This window comes from Dendrobates tinctorius, unplaced genomic scaffold, assembly GCF_039654945.1.
Source record: "Dendrobates tinctorius isolate UK_male_01 unplaced genomic scaffold, ASM3965494v1 ptg000022l, whole genome shotgun sequence".
Classification (NCBI taxonomy): domain Eukaryota; kingdom Metazoa; phylum Chordata; class Amphibia; order Anura; family Dendrobatidae; genus Dendrobates; species Dendrobates tinctorius.
The window spans coordinates 43,666,952-43,686,989 of NW_027361690.1; the positions used below are offsets into that span (position 1 = coordinate 43,666,952).

Sequence of the window (20,038 nt, forward strand, 5' to 3'; positions counted from 1 at the left end):
TTCAGTTCTTATAAAACCAGTGAATCAGAACATGTTTCCTCTAGATTGGTTGCCACTCTTATGGTCTGTGCACATGGATAACGGAAATGATTGCTCATTCTGCTGGTTGCTTCTTTTTAGAAGACGTTCCCTACTGTATATAGTTAAAATAACACCAACTGCAAAAACTACAAAAAAAAGACACCTGAGGAAAAACACTGCTTACATTTTCCTACATTGTCTACCTAGAAAAAACTATGTGGGCATGCTGGCATCTGTAAAGTGCTATGTACATGTACGCTTAGAAATAACGGAATATGTGTTACTCTCCTCCACTATTGGCCTGTGTTTAGAGGGTTAATGGGAAATATAGAGCCAATCTTCTCATGTTTTGTGTCCTACCCTTGAGACATTTATGATGTGTATCGTATTGATATGCCATTACTATCACCATTATAATTAGATTCAAAATTACATTAATCAATTTTATATTTTTATTTACTGATATTTTTAAATTAAGCATTGAAGGAAAGGATCAAGAGATGTTCTTGAAGATGCCTTCGTCTTTTGAAGATGTTTTGTGCTGGTCAGAAGGCCACAAGTAGATGTACAAGTCCTTCCATATAGGTACAGCACTGATGGTGGACATGCCGCACTTTCTTCAGGGCTCTAGATGTGGGGGTCTTCTGTCCATGCGATGTCTCTGGTGCTCTGGGGATAGCAGGCAAAAATGCAGCTTTCTCTGACAGCGCGAGCAGCCCTGGAGAATCCACGACGACACGATGATATCATCCGGCGGAAGATCGAACCTATGAGAAAAGATGTAAAACTCATGTAAGTAATGGGACTCCATTTTAGAGGATACCACTGTGGTGTCACTGAGAGAGGACGGTAGAGGGATGTTCTCCATACATGGGTAAGGGGATCATTGTCAGTCGTCATACATGTGACAATCCCACCACTGACAGATGACATCTGCTCCACATGAATTCTTCTCACTTACATAATAAAACATGGACCCTGTTGTCACACTTACCTCGCCTCCTTTCCCCCTCTTCTACTATCTCTGTTTTTTGTTGTTTTTTCAATTTTCGTGCAGACTTTCTTCTCTTCTGAGCAGGAGAATCTAATCAAAAATTCAGAAACAGATGTTGATGATAAACTTCTATAAGATTAGCTTTGTACCTTTATAGATTATGCAAACTGATTAAGGCCTGTTTCACACATCAGTTTTTTCCCATCAGTCAAGATCCGCCAATTTTTTTAAAAAACGGATCTGCCAAAAAAGGGGCGGATCCGTTTTTTACACCCATAGACTTACATTATTGGCGGATCTTGACTGACGGTCGTCCGTCACACCGGTTATTTTACGGATCCTCCAAGATTTTAGCGGCTCCCGGGCGGATGAGACAGACCCTGCAACGTTTTTTTGCAGTGACGTTCTGCTATTTTCTCTCCGGGAAGCATTTTAATCCTTAACTACCGTCCCGGGAGCCGCTAAAATCTCTCTCTCTCCTCACCGGCACCAACCTCCCGAACTTGAATACCGGACCGGCCTCCCGCAAGCAATCGCGCCCATGACTGGGGTCGCCTTGCCTCCCGCGAGATCGATGGGGACGCCCGGCCTCCCGCAAGATCGCGACCATGGGGACACCCGGCCTCCTGCGAGATCGCGGCCACGGGGACGACCGGCCTCCTGCGAGATCGCGGCCATGGGGACGACCGCGGGCACTTTAAATTAAGCCGCATTGCTTCTTCCACGGATCCGTTCTCCTACGTGGTCCGACGTCATCCGACATCGCTAAATGGAGACGGATCAGTTTATTTCCACCTTTGGCGGATTTCAGCTGACCGCCGATGACGGAGGTATGAAACAGGCCTTAATATGCACCTGTAGCTTCTCTGTGTGCCGCCATGTGGGGTCTCCCAAAGGAAATATGTCCCCTTATTAACATGACATTACTTGCAGCTAGCCACAATGTTATTATGTAATCAGTTAGATAAAACGTCAGAGTAACTTCTAAGAGGACCTGTCACTAGGTCAAAAGTGTCCAGGATTCACTCTACTTTATTTCCACTGATCCCTTGACTATTCTGTTTCTTTTAGATTTGTTAAAATCCCCCATAGGGTTCTGAAGATTTGGGCCTTTTTATTTAGTGCTAATTGTAATTATCTTTACCATGGAGGCGTGACTCACAGGTAATTTTTGCCTGTAAACATGCCTCCAGAGAATCCTGTGAGCCACGCCCCATTGGTAAAGACAGTAAGTGTTAGCACTAAATAAAAAGTCCCAAATCTCTGGAACCATATGGGGTATTTTAACAAAACAAAAAACGGAATACTAAGGGAGACAATGGGAATAAAGAAAGTAATTTTCTGAGTCTTTAAGAGCTGATCCACATTTTACTTTTTTTATTATAGCTTATAATAGTATGGCCTATAAATCTGTACATACCTGACAATGAGAGCGAGGATGACTCGCTGATTTTGTCACCATCAAGTTTGGAAGAAGACTCTCTCTGCCTGTTTGGTAGAAGAAAGACAAGTAAATTCAAAGTAAAAACAATAGAAAAATGGAAGAACATCTGTCTGTAATCCCAATTCTACCAGCAGGAATAGAGTGTAACTAGTAATATTGGTCTGTAGTGAACTGGAAATGAATGGCTGGTCACATTGATCAGTTATTACTACAGTGATATCACAAGCCATACCCACAGAAATCAGAAATCATTAAGAGCTGGATGCTGGACCTATATTTGTGTTCTCGTGTCTTATATTTGGATCTGAACATATATCAGACCTAAATCTCATGATAATAATCTACTCACATGTCTGAGCTTTTTTCGCTATTCTCTGGGGAACACTTTGAAGATAACATGCGCTCTTCTACATTGTTCATCATCCCGGTACTTTTTGTATATAGCTGAAACAAGCAGAGAAATATAAAATTTGTATGTTGTTTGTATGTTCTCCCCTTGTTTGTGTGGGTTTCCTCCGTGTACTCCAGTTTCCTCCCACATTACAAAGACATATTGATAGGGAATTTAGATTGTGAGCCCCATCGGGGACAATGTTGATAATGTGTGCAATTTGTAAAGCGCTGCAGAATATGTTAGCGCTATATAAAAATAAAGATTATTATTATTTATTTTTATAAGATATCTTATATTTAAACTTTTTTCTAATTATAGGTTTTATACATTTTATTGTCCACATACTTACTTTAGAAAACCTTTGAGAAGATGACACAAAATTTTGGACTTCTGGACAGTCATTGTCCTCACTTGTGTTCTCCTCATCTGAATCCATATGTTGGTGTTTCTTAAAGCTAGCTGCAAAGTACAAAAGTTATAAAAGATTATTAGTATAAGACCATGGTCAGACAGTCACCATGCTATCACTAATAATAATGGGAAATAATTGACACATAACATGAAAGACAAGACACACTGCAGTTTCAGGCAGATGACGTCTCATTTTACTTACTATTAAAGTAGCAGGTGTCCTCATCTGATGCTAGATCAAGACATAACAGGGGCTTCTGACTTGGAAGGTTGAGAAAACTTAAGCAACATAGAAATGGATGAATTTTTATCTCATTTGCTCCTCCTGGAAAAGGAAGACAAGAAAGAAAGCAATACAGTCATTGTCAAAGAAGCTGGTCCAGATCTCTATTGTTTATATTAAAAACTGACGATGTAATGTAGCCGACATGAAGGAATTGTACTGAAAGTAGGAAGAAAACCTCAGTGCTGATCCTCACAGACACAACCATTTGTCTGGTCAGAGAGGTATAATAAGTCATTAATAATACTATTATAATATTACCTGTCCCAAGTCTCTGTGCTGGATTTTTTTGGAGCAGCCCAGTTATCAGGTTCCGAGCATCATCTGGAGCAATGTATTCATTATATCTCCAAGTTATGTCATCTGTTATATAAAAGGCAAATATTACAGGAAATTCAACCTTTACATTTAATTTCATGTAAACCATTTTCCTTAACAAAGCTAGAAACTAAATCACAAAACCAATTAAACCAAATAACTGTGACATCACACAGCATTCAGAATATTTTACTTACCCCTGACGACACTGAGTAAAATCTCCCTTTGGGAATCTCCATAAAATGGTGTAAATCCATAAAGAAATTCATATAGGATGATCCCTACTGACCACCAGTCAATAGGCCTGCCATATGCTTTCCTTAAGACGACTTCTGGAGCCATGTAATGAGGGGTGCCACCAGTCTGGAATACAACAGAATAATTAGATGATGATCAATAAATATAAATGTGATACATAACATCAATGGAAACATTTTCTAGATGAGAAATTATCAGAGAAGGAGAAAGAGATGAGATTTCTGAAGTAGAAGGTCCGGTAAGTAAAGCTGACCTCATTATCATCGAACTCGCTGGTGATGTCCTCAATTGGAGCTCTGTAGATGTCTGATGTTGGTCTCATGATGCCGAGTGTTGAAAGTCCAAAATCTGTGACTTTAATATGTCCTGTTGATGTTATCAGGAGGCTGTGAAAGAAAAAAATGAAGTTAGCCCCGAGTAATAACCCATATACTGTAAGAGAAACTTTAACCTTCTTCCCCATTATTATACTATAAGGGTCACTTACTTCTCGGGCTTCAGGTCTCGGTGGACCACACCATAGCTGTGCAGGTATTCCACAGCAAAAATCGTTTCCGCTATGTACATACGGGCCAGGGGGACAGGAAAACGACCAATGTCCTTTAAAAGATTGTCACAGCCTCCTCCTACAGTAGAAAGCAAATATGACAGGTGAGGGTTTGTTACAATGCAAATTACACATGATTAAGGTGAAAAAGAAATAGGCGGACACATTGGGGCAGGATCTCATACATAGAGATGGACTGAATAATATAGTGTGTATACTGTGAAACAGTGCCCAGGGTGGTAGCCGTAGGCGAGTGCCATGAGTCAGACACCTTAGCACATTACCGAAAACAGGGGCCTGTTTCCAGTGTGCGTGAAGCTGTTGTAGCTGTTGACACCTCTCGGCTTCTCTGGTCTGTCACACAGCGTGGCTGGGGTTCCCCGTGACTCCACGAATGAGAGATCACAACGGTGTATAGAAACAAGTTTGACTTTACTGTTCTTTTCATTGATCAAAAAAAGCACAGCAGGAGACACAGACATCTTTCTTTAGGTTACAATACAGTGGCATGTCTTCAACAAACATTTTTCACCAGCACAAGTGGTGAAACTTTTCACTATCAGAGTTAGGGGCTTTTACATTTCTTAGATAGCTAGAAATCTTCAGCTGCATCTTCCTACTTTCTCTAGCATTAGCCCACTTTCATGTACCACTTAGAAAAAGCGTCTGTGGCTAACTTCTTTACTATATGTGCCCCCAGCCTCGCCGACTTGTCTTTTCTTAGACCCACAGCTCTCAAGCCTTGGCTAACACTTTGCATTCCCGGAGTCTCATAGGATCTCTCACAAGTTGCTGAACCAGAGTTCCCTTCACTAACTGGCCTACTAGGAGTATTCCACCGATGAGCGAGCCATGGACGCAGGCGGAAGACGGTCATCATCGCTGCGTCTGACAGGTGAGTATCAACCACCAAGCACTGCTGCGTCACTTGTGAGATCTGCCTATTTGGCAGCTAACTAGCAACCATTTAGCGATGCACAAGCGATCCTGACCTGGTCGTATCGTGGTCGGGATCGCTGGTGCATCACTAAATGTAACGGGGCCTTAACCCACAACTGTATACTACACAGTGACCCTACAAAGAGGCCTAGCCGGACCTCATCTACTATTCTCTAAATTATTTCTCTGTGAAAGTTCCTATTTATAAAAATTGTTCAAGTAAAGAGAAATCTTCCGTTTATCCATAGTGGAAATTGCTGCCATGCTCAGTGAGGGCTTACAGGGGAGACGTTCACAGAGATCAATGGTTTTTCCGGCATCTTGGTAACAGATACATTATAGTAATTGCAGTGTGGACATGTACCCGTCCTAGTGGGCACATTCTGGTTATATATAGGTTCTAGGATTAAGCCATTGAGGCTGGATATAGATACAATGGATGTGTCCTACCTGGCAAATACTCCATGACCATACACAGATGAATTTTAGTAGGAAAGGAGCAGAACATGGAGGCCACAAAGGGACAATCAGCGAAGATTGAGATGTCCCTCTCCAGAAAGGCTCGTTCAAGTCTCCTTGGCTCTTTAAGGTTCTGTATGTCTATTTTCTTCATAGCACATACTTGGTTTGAGTCTTTATGGCGCACTAGGTGGACAGCCCTGGAGAAAAGTAAAATCCAAGATTTATTATGAATTCTTACTAATAATGTGTCTATAGACCCCATCTAATGATCTCCTGACCAAATGGTTAATACTAGATGTGAGGCCATCACTAGAAAGCCATGTCTAGAATTACATAAAATAACACTCCATAAATGAACACTAGTGGGGGTCCTCTTCCCCGTCACATCCTACCTGACCTGAATATTGACTGATGTGGACAGTGATGTGGATTCATATAATTTCTCTATGGGAGCATTGCAGGGGCAAAGCACAGAGACATAGGCATCGTCATAAGGAGCCCTGGGAAATAAATTATTATACCAAAATAAAGCTCACCCAAAAGATCCAGAGCTGATCAGTTTGATCGGCTTATAGTCGTTCTTACAAGGTAACCTCCAGGGGTTATATGATCCGATCAAGGCCTATAAAGGAATAAGAAATGACAGTAAGACACAGAAGCTGGAGAAACATGTCAGCTCCAGATGCAGGAAGGTCTCACTTCTACATTATGTCCCTGCTCATTACACTACAGCAGATGTAGAGGAGGTGATACAAGCCGGACCCTCCACAGACACTATTATATTATAGGGGGATATCCCCCATACACATATGTCATTGTACTGCAAGGGAGGATAGGGGACATCACACAGAGGAGGTAAAATAGTAACGTCATCATCACACACAATAGGTCTGATCTACATGAAAAACAGCGATATCCCATTATCATATGGGGTATAATATGGGATGTGTAATTCACACCCGTCATCAGATGATACACAGACGTCCCTCTGATACTTACACTGTCAGATTCCTGGATGATCTCTGGTGTCTCACATATTCCTCCATCAGTATTTGCCGACACAGTTATTCCTAAAGTAATGATGAAATAATGAAGAGACGTCATGTATTAGTCTATATCAGCACTTATTATATAACATCCATATAGTGAAGGAAATGCCAAGACCCCTGTACATGGAGTAATACGAGGTGTATGGATATTCTGCACACACTGTGTATAGTTATGGCATATCTATATACTGTATACTCTACCATAAATGTATGCTTCTTCAGGATCTGATCGAGTCACAACAATGACATGATTGGGCGCTGAGAAAAGCCCAGAGGGGAAAGCCAAATTACATCAGCCCCCTCCATTATAGTCTATAGGGGGTTCATGAGCCGTCACCGGCCTCATACAGAGGATGAGGAGTAAATCTCCATATTCTCTACCGTTCTCTATAACTTGACATTGAATGTAAAATATTAGATGATCGGCTTACCTTCCATCAGATCAGGGTTTAGCCCCGGCTGACGGGTATCAGGGTCAGCAATATGGAGGTTTTGTGTCTCTTTGGAGTCATCTTCTGATGTTTCCTGATGGATATAATATATACAATTAATATAACATTTCACAGACACTAAATGACCGTATATATAAGGCAGGAAGGAGTAATACTGGATTTACATGATAATTTCGGTATAGGTCGGACTATACACGGCGAATCTCTCCAGTAAGTCCATATTAATATATAAGGCACTTGTATATACCACTGTTCTCTAATAATGTCTATCAGAACTGCAGCATTTACAAGAAGGAAGATTGAGATAATCGCGTGAGACAGAGGCGGAAATACAAACTCTGCACTGCTGAGTACAGACTGTCATCACAGATGATGGAGCTGCAGAGACAGGCTGCCATAAAATATCCTGTGTCTGCCTGGAGCGGACAGAGAGGTGTCTGATATCACACATCTGACCTTCTGCTATATGACTGGTAATCTGGGGAAGAATAAAACCAAGAATGTGTGCTTGTGCTAACTGATGTAGACGGGTTATTAACCACATAATACAGAATAATGACAGGATTGCAGGTATAATATAGATAAAATACCATATTTTTCGGATTATAAGATGCACTTTTTCAAAAATATGGTGCACATGTATGAGGACAGGAGCAAACAATTATTAATAAGCATGAAAATCAGATGCCGCTGATAGGAACAGTTGCCGCCTATAGTCGTCGGAGATTGAGCCACAATTCAATATGTGTCAGGTAAGGGGTAAACTGCACATATAGCGATGAATCCGGGACGTGGAGTGTGACAATAACTGCAGGTATATTCTCCTGCTGTACTGATGGCTGCTGGAAATATAGAATCTTATCTACGGTATATAACTGTTTGCCTCTGTCCTCATACACGGCATTTATCTACATTACACCTGCACTCCTGTCACCATACTTTATTATAAGGCTAATAACCCGCCTATGTCAATTAGTACAAGTACTCATATTTGGGGTTACTCTGATTTACCGCATTATTCGCTGCTTGTGCAGTCGGCAGTTTTTAGCACCATTGTGGACATTTATTGTTAATCTGGAGACGATCAGACAACATGGACATGAGATGAAGAAGATGACGGATCCTTACCAGACGCTCCGGTGAGTAGGCCGGATACTCCAGTACTAGCAGGACATTTTGGGCCAATTGTTTAATAAAGGCCAATTCTCCATTGTGGGATTTTTCTTCGGCCTATAGAAATGAGAAGAAACAAGAAAAGAAAATCATCAGATAAAGTGCAGAATGGAGGAGGCCATTTATGTCACCATGTTACCCCTGCTATCGGCACTACAAGTACTACATGACCGCTGCCGATGGAACCGGTCGCCTGAGAACCTTTACATTTCCATGTCCTTCCTCCGCACCCAGTGTATGGAAATAACGCATATGGCTGACTGGGACTTGTGGAAAATGGCCACAGCAGCCTCACACTCCAAACACGGGGTGACTGCAACACCGGACCAGAAAAAAACAAAACCTAATTCAGAATTAGCCCCTACACGCACCACACAGGCACAAGGAGTAAGGAGTTAATATCCCATAATAATACCTCTATCTTCCCATGACATAAGTCCACTCATTATATTGGGATGTATCCGAAGTCACTATTTCCCCAGCAGTAACCTCCGTCCAAAGGACCTCACATTTAACAGCCCCATACCCAGACCCATCCCCCACTTCTGTGATGATAGGAACACAATCCTACCTCCCCAAGACCCCTACTTATCAAGTACCATCTTTTACATCCTGCTTCCTTTCCTCCCCATCTCTTCATATATATATATATAAGGGCTGGTTGGTTAGATGCTGGAACATGAAACTGCAAAAAGTAGGAATATCCCCAACCTTCTTCCATTTATTGTCCTCCATAACTCCTTCCCGTGAATGGAGTCCTCCCATGTGGAGGGGGGTCCAGAGCTGAGCTTCCTAATCACACGGAATATACAGGTATATTACATAACGGCAGCCGTCTGTAATAGCCGCGGACGGAGCTGAGTTCTGGCAGCGGCTGTTTTTCTGCTAACCATTTAAATGATGCAGTCAATGTCTGACAGCAGCATTTATATGGTGGGCACACCGCTGTCTAGCTCTCATCCACCCTCTATGATGTGATCGCAGGGGACCACTTACTGTGACACCTGGGGGTCTGCTGAAGATCCCCATCACTTTAATACAAGTCCTTCCATGTCTATGTCAATGGGAAAATAACAGTTATGGCTCTTGAAAGAAAGTTATGAAAAGATGAGAGCAGAAAAGCAAAAAATAATCCTGATCCTTAAATTGTTATCTATCCAATCCCCCATGTCCATAATCCACAACCTTCTCACCCTACTTCTATTAACCCTTTATATCCCACCTTTTCCCTTGTCATGTAGCTTGTAGGCCCTATTTCATCTCCCTGGTTATTCTGGGTATTGCATTCAGGTTAAACTTAATCTTGTATTCCATTATTATTATATTTATATGATTTGTGCAGATTATCTGCTACTTACCTGTTGGACCAATGTCCAGATGTTCTGCTGTAAATGCTCTAGGTATTCTAGGCTTATGCGACCTTGGTGGTATTTGGTCAGGCAGTCTCTCACTAGCTCCATAACCAGCTGGTAAGTGAAGCTGAGGACGCCATCGGGTAGTGGTAGCACAATGTCAGGGTCATAGGTGGTAAGAATCCCCTGGAGTAGTGCTAACACCTGAAGTTTGTCTGAAGAAATTCCAGACATTGAAAATAAATCCAATCGCAAATAGTGTATGACTCGCTATGCAGCTTATCACAAACAGCAATGACAACAGGTTGTCAAAGTGATGATCGGAGTGTAAACACTTGTGTAAGTAGTGATGGTCAATTGTGATGTCATAATGATGTCACAATGGAATCTTGTGTTCTGATTCTAAAGGGGCCTCTTACCTTATAAGGAAGTTGCCTAGTATCTCTTAAGGAGGCAACAATATAGGCTCAGCATCAGTACCAGATGCAGGCGTGGAGGAAAGGGCAATGGGTGCTTTACTTTTCTGATCAGTTAGTCTATTTTCATGTTGTAAGAAATTATTTATATTTGTTAAACAGAATAAATATTATAACAATTTGTGTCAATAATAAATTCAGATTGCAGTGATAAATTATGTATCTTTATTGTGGGAACAGGGACAGACTGGGACTGCATCCAGCCCTGGCATATGAAGCACACAGACCCATGCTGCTCTCCCACACCCACTACTATTACAAAGATGACCCTGCCTACCATTGGAGCAAATCAAAATGTATTACTATCAATAATACAAATATATGAGCGTTCTCACTAAGGTCTCTTTATAATATTAATATTACTGGGTCTCCTTATAATATTAATAGTTCTGCTATTAGTCTCCTTATAAGGGAATCTGTCAGGAGGATCAACCCTCCTAAACCATCTATAAGGGCTTTGCAGGGAATCTCTCAGGTAGTGCTTGAGGTCGGCATTAGGTCGTGTTCACACAGGCAACAATTTAGTTTAGCAAAGAAGGGTTTATTAGCTCCAGAATCCCAGGTAGGACACAAAACAGCCATGCTCCAACCAAAAGGTAAAAACCGCAGGAAAGTATAGTACATAAGGCAGGTGAATACTCCAGCAGTCGTACATCCAGTACTCCGGCAGGTATATGTCCTATACTGCAGGTATACTTCCAATACTCCAGCAGGTATACATCCAATATTCCGGCAGGTATACATCCAATACTCCAACAGGTAAACGTCCTAAACTCCGGTAGGTACTTGTCCAGGGCCGTACTGGGACTGAAAATCAGCCCTGGCACACAAACCAAAGCAGCCCACATACAAATCGCTATTCTTAACCCCTTTCTGACATCAGATGTACTATCCCATCCATGGGACCGGGCCCCTATGCCCATGGACGGGATAGGACGTCTAGCGCGATCAGCGGCGCCCACGTGGTGAGCGTCGCTTATCGCGGCTGGGTGTCAGTTGATTATCGCAGCTGACACACGGCACTATGTGTCAGGGGCGTCACGGACCGCCCCCGACACGTTAACCCCTTGCACACCGCACTCAAACACGATCGCGGTGTACAGGGGGTTAAAGGGAAGCATCGGCAGGGAGGGGGCTCCCTCCGTGCTTCCCTGAGCCCCCCACAGCAGCGCAATATGCAGCGCTCCTACGGGGGGCTCTTTCCCTGCAGGTCACCGGATCCAAGATGGTGACGGGGACCTTCGGGGGCCTGCAGGGAGCTGGCTTCCTCAGTGCCTGCAAAGCGCAGGCACGAGGAAGCCTTGTGCAGTGATCTGTGATGTGACAGGACAGTGATGTCCCCCTGGGACAACCTAATAAAGTAAAAAAGAAAAAAAAATGTAAAAATAATTTTTAAAAAATCGCTAAATAAATTTTAAAAAAAAAATATTCCCTAATAAATTCATTTTTTGGAAATAAAAAAATTTAAAAAAATAAAAGTACACATATTTGATATCACCACGTCCGTAACGACCTGCCCTAAAAAACGATCCCATTAGTTAACCCCTTTAGCGAATCCCTTAAAAAATAAAAATAAAAAATGAAGCAAAAAATAATAATTTATTATCATACCGCCGAACCAAAAGTGCAATAACGCGCGATCAAAAAGATGCATATAAACATCCATGGTACCACTAAAAACGTCATCTTGTCCCGCAAAAAATGAGCCATGACACATCATCATCAGAGAAAAAATAAAAAAGTTATAGCTCGCAGAAAAAAGCGATGCAAAAATAATTTTTTTTATATAAAATTGTTTTTATTGCATAAAAGCGCCAAAACATAAAAAAATGACATAAATGAGGTATTGCTGTAACCATACTGACCTGAAGAATAAAACCACTTTATCAATTTTACCGCACGCGGAACAGTGTAAACGCACCCCCCAAAAGAAATTCATGAAACGCTGGTTTTTGTTCATTCTGCGTCCCAAAAATCGGAATAAAAAGCGATCAAAAAATGTCACGTGCCCGAACATGATACCAATAAAAACATCAACTCATCCCGCAAAAAATAAGACCTCACATGACTCAATCCGTCAAAATACGAAATATTATAGCTCTCGATATGTGGTGATGCAAAAACTATTTTTACAATAAAAAGCGTCTTTTAGCGTGTGACAGCTGCCAAAAATAAAAACCGCCAAAAATAGTAAATCAAATCCCCCGTTATCACCCCCTTAGTTAGGGAAAAATAATAAAATTTAAAAAATGTATTTATTTCCATTTTCTCATTAGGGTTAGGGCTAGAGTTAGGGCTAGGATTAGGGCTAGAGTTAGGGCTAGGGTTAGGGCTGAGATTAGGGTAAGGGGTGTGTTGGGGTTAGGGTTGGATTAAGAATTGGGGGGTTTCCACTGTTTGGGCACATCAGGTGCTCTTCAAACGCAACATGGCGTCTGATCTCAATTCCAGCCAATTCTGCGTTGAAAAAGTCAAATGGTGCTCCTTCCCTTCCAAGCTCTGCCATGCACCCAAACAGTGTTTTACCCCCACATATGGGGTATCAGCCTACTCAGAAAAAATTGCAAAATAATTTTGGGGTCCTATTTCTCCTGTTGCCCTTAGGAAAATAAAAAATTGGGGGCCAAAATATCATTTTTGTGTGAAAAAAATATGATTTTTTTTATTTTCACGCCCGGGCGTTATAAACTTCTGTGAAGCCCTTGGGGGTTCAAAGTGCTCACCACACATCTAGATAAGTTCCTTAGGGGGTCTAGTTTCCAAAATGGTGTCATTTGTGGGGGGTTTCCACTGTTTAGGTACATCAGGGGCTCTCCAAAGGCAACATGACACCGGCAGAGCATTCCATCAAAGTCTCCATTCCAAAACGTCACTACTTCCCTTCCGAGCCCCGAAGTGGGCCCATACAGTAGTTTTCTCCCACATATGAGGTATCAGGGTACTCAGGACAAATTGCACAACAACTTTTGGGGTCTATTTTCTCCTGGTACCCTTGGGAAAATAAAAAAATTGGGGACTAAATGATCATGTTTGTGGAAAAAATACGATTTTTTTATTTTCACGCCCGGGCATTATAAACTTCTGTGAAGCCCTTGGGGGTTCAAAGTGCTCACCACATACCTAGATAAGTTCCTTAGGGGGTCTAGTTTCCAAAATGGTGTCATTTGTGGGGTGTTTCCACTGTTTAGGTACATTAGGGGCTCTCCAAAGGCAACATGACACTCGCAGACCATTCCATCAAAGTCTGCATTCCAAAACATCACTACTTCCCTTCCGAGGCCCGACGTGTGCCCACACAGTAGTTTTCTCCCACATATGTGGTATCAGTGTACTCAGGACAAATTGTACAACAACTTTTGGGGTCCATTTTCTCCTGGTACCCTTGGGAAAATAAAAAAAAATGGGTACTAAATGATCATGTTTGTGGAAAAAATACGATTTTTTTATTTTCACGCCCGGGCGTTATAAACTTCTGTGAAGCACTGGGGGAGTTCAAAGTGCTCACCACTAGAGTTGAGCGATACCGTCCGATACTTCAAAGTATCGTATCGGATGGTATCGGCCGATCTTTAAAAAAAGTATCGGTATCGCCGATTCCGATACCGGAAGTCCCATTCAAGTCTATGGGACTTCCGGTATCGGAATAAGAAAAACCCTTTCCTGCCCTTGTACAGCCTCTCTGGGGTCTGTACGGGCCTTTCGGGGGGCTGTGCCGGCCTGCCAGGGGGTCTGTGCAGGCTCCGGTGGTCTGTGCCGGCCTGCCGGGGGGCTGTGCCGGCCTGCCGGGGGGCTGTGCAGGCTCCGGGGGCCTGTGCCGGCCTGCAGGGGGGCTGTGCCGGCCTGCCGGGGGGCTGTGCCGGCCTGCCGGTGGTCTGTGCAGGCTTCGGGGGTCTGTGCAGGCATCGTCCGATGGGACTACAAGTCCCATCGGGCGATGCCTGCTACCATGACAGTGATTGACACATTAGCCAATGATGGGACAGTAGTAGTCCCATCATCCGGCTAATGTGTTGAATGTAAAAAAAAAAAAAAAAAAAATTACATGCTACATACATACAACATGCATACTACATACATGCTACATTCATACTACATACTACATACATGCTACATTCATACTACATACTACATACATGCTACATTCATACTACATAAATACTACATGCAACATACATACTACATATATACTACATACATACTACATATATACTACATGCATGCTACATACATACTACATATATTCTACATGCATGCTACATACATACTGCATGCTACATACATACTACATGCTACATACATACCACATATATACTACATACATACTACATACATACTACATGCATGCTACATGCTACATACATAACACATATATACTACATGCATGCTACATACATAGTACATGCTACATACATACCACATACATACTACATGCATGCTACATACATAGTACATGCTACATACATACCACATACATACTACATGCATGCTACATACATACTACATGCTGCATACTACATATATACTACATGCATGCTACATACATACTACATGCTACATACATACCACATATATACTACATACATACTACATACATACTACATGCATGCTACATGCTACATACATAACACATATATACTACATGCATGCTACATACATAGTACATGCTACATACATACCACATACATACTACATGCATGCTACATACATAGTACATGCTACATACATACCACATACATACTACATGCATGCTACATACATACTACATGCTACATACTACATATATACTACATGCATGCTACATACATACTACATGCTACATACTACATATATACTACATGCATGCTACATACATACTACATGCTACATACATACTACATATATACTACATGCATGCTACATACATACTACATATATACTACATACATACTGCATGCTACATGCATGCTACATACATACTACATACATACTACATGCTACATACATACCACATATATACTACATACATACAATACATTCATACAATACATACATAGACATACAGTACATATAACATAGAGTAACATACTTACCAATACTTGTCACATTGTTCCCCGAAGCCATTGTCTTTTCCGGAATAAATATTAACATAACAAACCACAAAAATACTCACCCACGATCCGAAGCAGTCCACGAGTGTGTCCCACGACGATCTTGGGTAGAGAACTGCAGCATCAGATGATGCTGCCGTTCTCTACGGGCTGCAGGAATCCAATGACGGAAGGTAGGTATCCTTCCGCACTGTATTCCTCCGCCACTTAAAAAAAAAAAAAAGTCCCTAGTCTCACTTTATGCCATTGCTGTGTGGGAAATTCCCACACAGCAATGGCATAAAGTGAGACTAGGGACTTTTTTTTTTTTTAAGTGGCGGAGGAATACAGTGCGGAAGGATACCTACCTTCCGTCATTGGATTCCTGCAGCCCGTAGAGAACGGCAGCATCATCTGATGCTGCAGTTCTCTACCCAAGATCGTCGTGGGACACACTCGTGGACTGCTTCGGATCGTGGGTGAGTATTTTTGTGGTTTGTTATGTTAATATTTATTCCGGAAAAGACAATGGCTTCGGTGAACAATGTGACAAGTATTGGTAAGTATGTTACTCTATGTTATATGTACTGTATGTCTATGTATGTATTGTATGAATGTATTGTATGTATGTAGTATATATGTGGTATGTATGTAGCATGTAGTATGTATGTAGTATGTATGTAGCATGCATGTAGCATGCAGTATGTATGTAGCATATATGTAGTATGTATGTAGCATGCATGTAGTATATATGTAGTATGTATGTAGCATGTATGTAGTATGTATGTGGTATGTATGTAGCATGTAGTATGTATGTAGCATGCATGTAGTATATATGTAGTATGTATGTAGCATGTAGTATGTATGTATGTAGTATGTATGTGGTATGTATGTAGCATGTAGTATGTATGTAGCATGCATGTAGTATGTATGTAGCATGCATGTAGTATGTATGTAGCATGCATGTAGCATGTATGTAGCATGCATGTAGCATGCATGTAGCATGCATGTAGTATGTATGTAGCATGCAGCATGTATGTAGCATGTATGTAGTATGTATGTAGTATATATGTAGTATGTATGTAGCATGTAGTATGTATGTAGCATGCATGTAGTATGTATGTAGTATTTTTTTTTTTTTAACATTTAACACATTAGCCGGATGATGGGACTACTACTGTCCCATCATTGGCTAATGTGTCAATCACTGTCATGGTAGCAGGCATCGCCAGATGGGACTTGTAGTCCCATCGGACGATGCTTGCACAGACCCCCGGACATCAGCACAGCCCCCCGGCTGGCCGGCACAGCCCCCCGGCAGGCCGGTACAGACCCCCACAGGGTGCACAGACCACCGGCAGGCCGGTACAGACCCCCACAGGGTGCACAGACCACCGGCAGGCCGGCACAGCCCCCCGGCAGGCCGGTACAGACCCCCACAGGGTGCACAGACCACCGGCAGGCCGGCACAGCCCCCCGGCAGGCCGGTACAGACCCCGGGCAGTCCACACAGCCCCCCGGCAGGCCGGCACAGCCCCCCGGCAGGCCGGCAGAGACCCCCGGAAGGCCCGAAATGACGGCGCATCGTGATGCGCACACTCCGCGCATCATGATGACGTCAGGCTGTCAATCAACTGAACTTCCGATTCCGATGCCGAATTCCGATATTGAAAAAATATCGGAAGTCGGTATCGGAATTCCGATACAGCAAGTATCGGCCGATACCCGATACTTGCGGTATCGGAATGCTCAACACTACTCACCACACATCTTGATAAGTTCCTTAGGGGGTCTAGTTTCCAAAATGGTGTCATTTGTGGGGGTTTCCACTGTTTAGGTACATCAGGGGCTTTCCAAACGCGACATGGTTTCCGATCACAATTCCAGCCAAAAAAGTCAAATGGCGCTGCTTCCCTTCCGAGCTCTGCCATGCGCCCAAATAGTGGTTTACCCCCACATATGGGGTATCAGCATACTAAAGATAAATTGCACAATAACTTTTAGGGTCATGTTACCCTTGGAAAAGTAAGAATTGAGGGTGAAAAGATCATTTTTGTGGAAAAAATATGATTTTATAATTGTACGGCTGTACGTTATAAACTTCTGTGAAGCCCTTGGGGGTTCAAAGTTCTCACCAAACATCTAGATAAGTTCCTTGGGGGGTCTAGTTTCCAAAATTTTGTCATTGGTGGGGGGTTTCCACTGTTTTGGTACATCAGGGGCTTTCCAAACGCGACATGGTGTCCGATCTCAATTCCAGCCAAAAAAGTCAAATGGCGCTGCTTCCCTTCTGAGCTCTGCCATGCGCCCAAATAGTCGTTTACACCCAAATATGGGGTATCAGCGTACTCAGGACAAATTGCACAATAACTTTTAGGGTCCTGTTACCCTTGGGAAAATAAAAATTGGGGGTGAAAAGATCATTTTTTGTGGAAAAAATATGATTTTTTAATTGTACCGCTGTACGTTGTAAACTTCTGTGAAGCCCTTTTGGGTTCAAAGTTCTCACCACATATCTTGATAAGTTCCTTGGGGGGTCTAGTTTCCAAAATGGGGTCACTTGTGGGGGATTTCCACTGTTTAGGTACATCAGGGGCTCTCCAAACGTGACATGGTGTCCGATCAGAATTCCAGCCAATTTTGCACTGAAAAAGTCAAACGGCACTCCTTCCCTTCTGAGCTCTGCCATGCGCCAAAATAGTGGTTCCCCCCACATATCAGATATCAGCGTACTCAGGGCAAATTGCACAATAACTTTTCCAGTCCAATTTCTCCTTTTACCCTTGGTAAAATAAAAAAATTGAACCTGAAATTTTTTTTTGTGAAAAAAAGTTAAATGTTCATTTTTTTTTTAAATATTCAAAAAATTCCTGTGAAGCACCTGAAGGGTTAATAAACTTCTTGAATGTGGTTTTGAGCACCTTGAGGGGTGCAGTTTTTAGAATGGTGTCACTTTTGGGTATTTTCTATCATATAGACCCCTCAAAGTGGCTTCAAATGTGATGTGGTCTGTAAAAATAAAATGGTGTTGTAAAAATGAGAAATCTCTGGTCAACTTTTAACCCTTATAACTTCCTAAAAAAAAAAATTTTGGTTCCAAAATTATGCTGATGTAAAGTAAACATGTGGGAAGTGTTACTTATTAAGTTTTTTGTGTGCTGTTTCTCTGTGATTTAAGGGCATAAAAATTCAAAGTTGGAAAATTGCAAAATTTTAAAAATTTTCGCCAAATTTCTGTTTTTTTCACAAATAAACGTAAGTTATATGAATGAAATTTTACCACTAACAAGAAGTACAATATGTCACGAGAAAACAATGTCAGAATCACCGGGATCCATGGAGGCATTTCAGAGTTATTACCTCATAAACGGACAGTGGTCAGAATTGTAAAAATTGGCTCGGTCATGAACGTAAATGTATCTTCCATGCAACCTTTTCTGTACAGCTTGTAGGTGAGAATAGTAAGGCCTCTTTCACACTTCAGTTGTTTGACGTCAGTCAAAATCCACCAGGTTTATAAAAAAACGGATCCGCCTTTTTTTGGTGGATCCGTTTTTTTTTTTCCCATAGACTTGCATTAGCGGCGGATTATGACTGATGGTCGTCCGTTGCATCTGTTTTTTGACGGATTTGTTTGTTTTTTAGCATCTGCCATCTGGAGTAGACAGACTAGGGAACGTATTTTTCAGTGGTGGACCCACTTTTTTAAACTGCGCATGCCCAGAACATTTATTCTGTCATGCATTTTAACCCCAAATGCCGTTCTGGCAGTGGCGAATCTCTCTCTTCTCTCTTCCGGTGCATTCTTTTTTTGCATAGCGGAAACGGATCCGCTTTTTCACACTTTGGGGGTTTGCAACTGACGTCAAACAACTGAAGTGTGATACAGGCCAAAGGGAGTTCAATAGGTGAAAAATGACTTTTTCTTTAAAAGTTGGGAGATACAGCATTCTGTGACCGCGCCTATGCCCCGCGACCCCACTGGCAATTTTTGGTTTTGGAAGGGGGAATCATAATTAAGACGTCTTCAATGCCTTCCCTAGGTGCAGGAGGACCTAACGTCACTACATCTTATTTATACACTCAGCCCATACTCCAACATTGTTAAAGGGGTTTTCCACCCAGTGCACATTGTTAGCAGTGCAGCTTGCTGAACATTAACAGAGTGTAATGTTGGGATTCGTGGTGGTGCAGACAGTTGTTACGTAACCATAACGTTGTGATTTGCCAAACACATTCTCATTACTTCTCCTCCAATTCTCTTACTTTTCTATTGATGGAGGCAGACGAGAACTTGTTTGGCGCAGCGAGGGCTCGCTCACACTGGCGTATAATACGGCAGAGTGCTGTGTGATGTTTTATCAGATAGCACTCAGCCCAATGTTATACTATGGGGCAG

The 20,038-nt window shown here is 42.1% G+C and overlaps 1 protein-coding gene across 1 annotated transcript in view; it reads right to left on the reverse strand.

The window, feature by feature from the left end:
* Nucleotides 1-640: 640 nt before the first annotated feature.
* The window catches only part of LOC141084407 (ribosomal protein S6 kinase 2 alpha-like), a 43,239-nt gene continuing 23,841 nt past the window's right edge, over nt 641-20,038 (reverse strand). Inside the window, exons 17-31 of the mRNA XM_073569134.1 lie at nt 8,701-8,802; nt 7,552-7,645; nt 7,071-7,141; nt 6,608-6,693; nt 5,974-6,029; nt 4,611-4,749; nt 4,377-4,509; nt 4,063-4,228; nt 3,809-3,910; nt 3,467-3,589; nt 3,203-3,312; nt 2,809-2,903; nt 2,436-2,503; nt 1,021-1,105; nt 641-788 (exon numbers count right to left, since the gene is read on the reverse strand). Of these exons, the coding sequence (XP_073425235.1) occupies nt 641-788; nt 1,021-1,105; nt 2,436-2,503; nt 2,809-2,903; nt 3,203-3,312; nt 3,467-3,589; nt 3,809-3,910; nt 4,063-4,228; nt 4,377-4,509; nt 4,611-4,749; nt 5,974-6,029; nt 6,608-6,693; nt 7,071-7,141; nt 7,552-7,645; nt 8,701-8,802 (1,578 nt within the window). The remainder of the gene's footprint in view (nt 789-1,020; nt 1,106-2,435; nt 2,504-2,808; nt 2,904-3,202; nt 3,313-3,466; nt 3,590-3,808; nt 3,911-4,062; nt 4,229-4,376; nt 4,510-4,610; nt 4,750-5,973; nt 6,030-6,607; nt 6,694-7,070; nt 7,142-7,551; nt 7,646-8,700; nt 8,803-20,038) is intronic.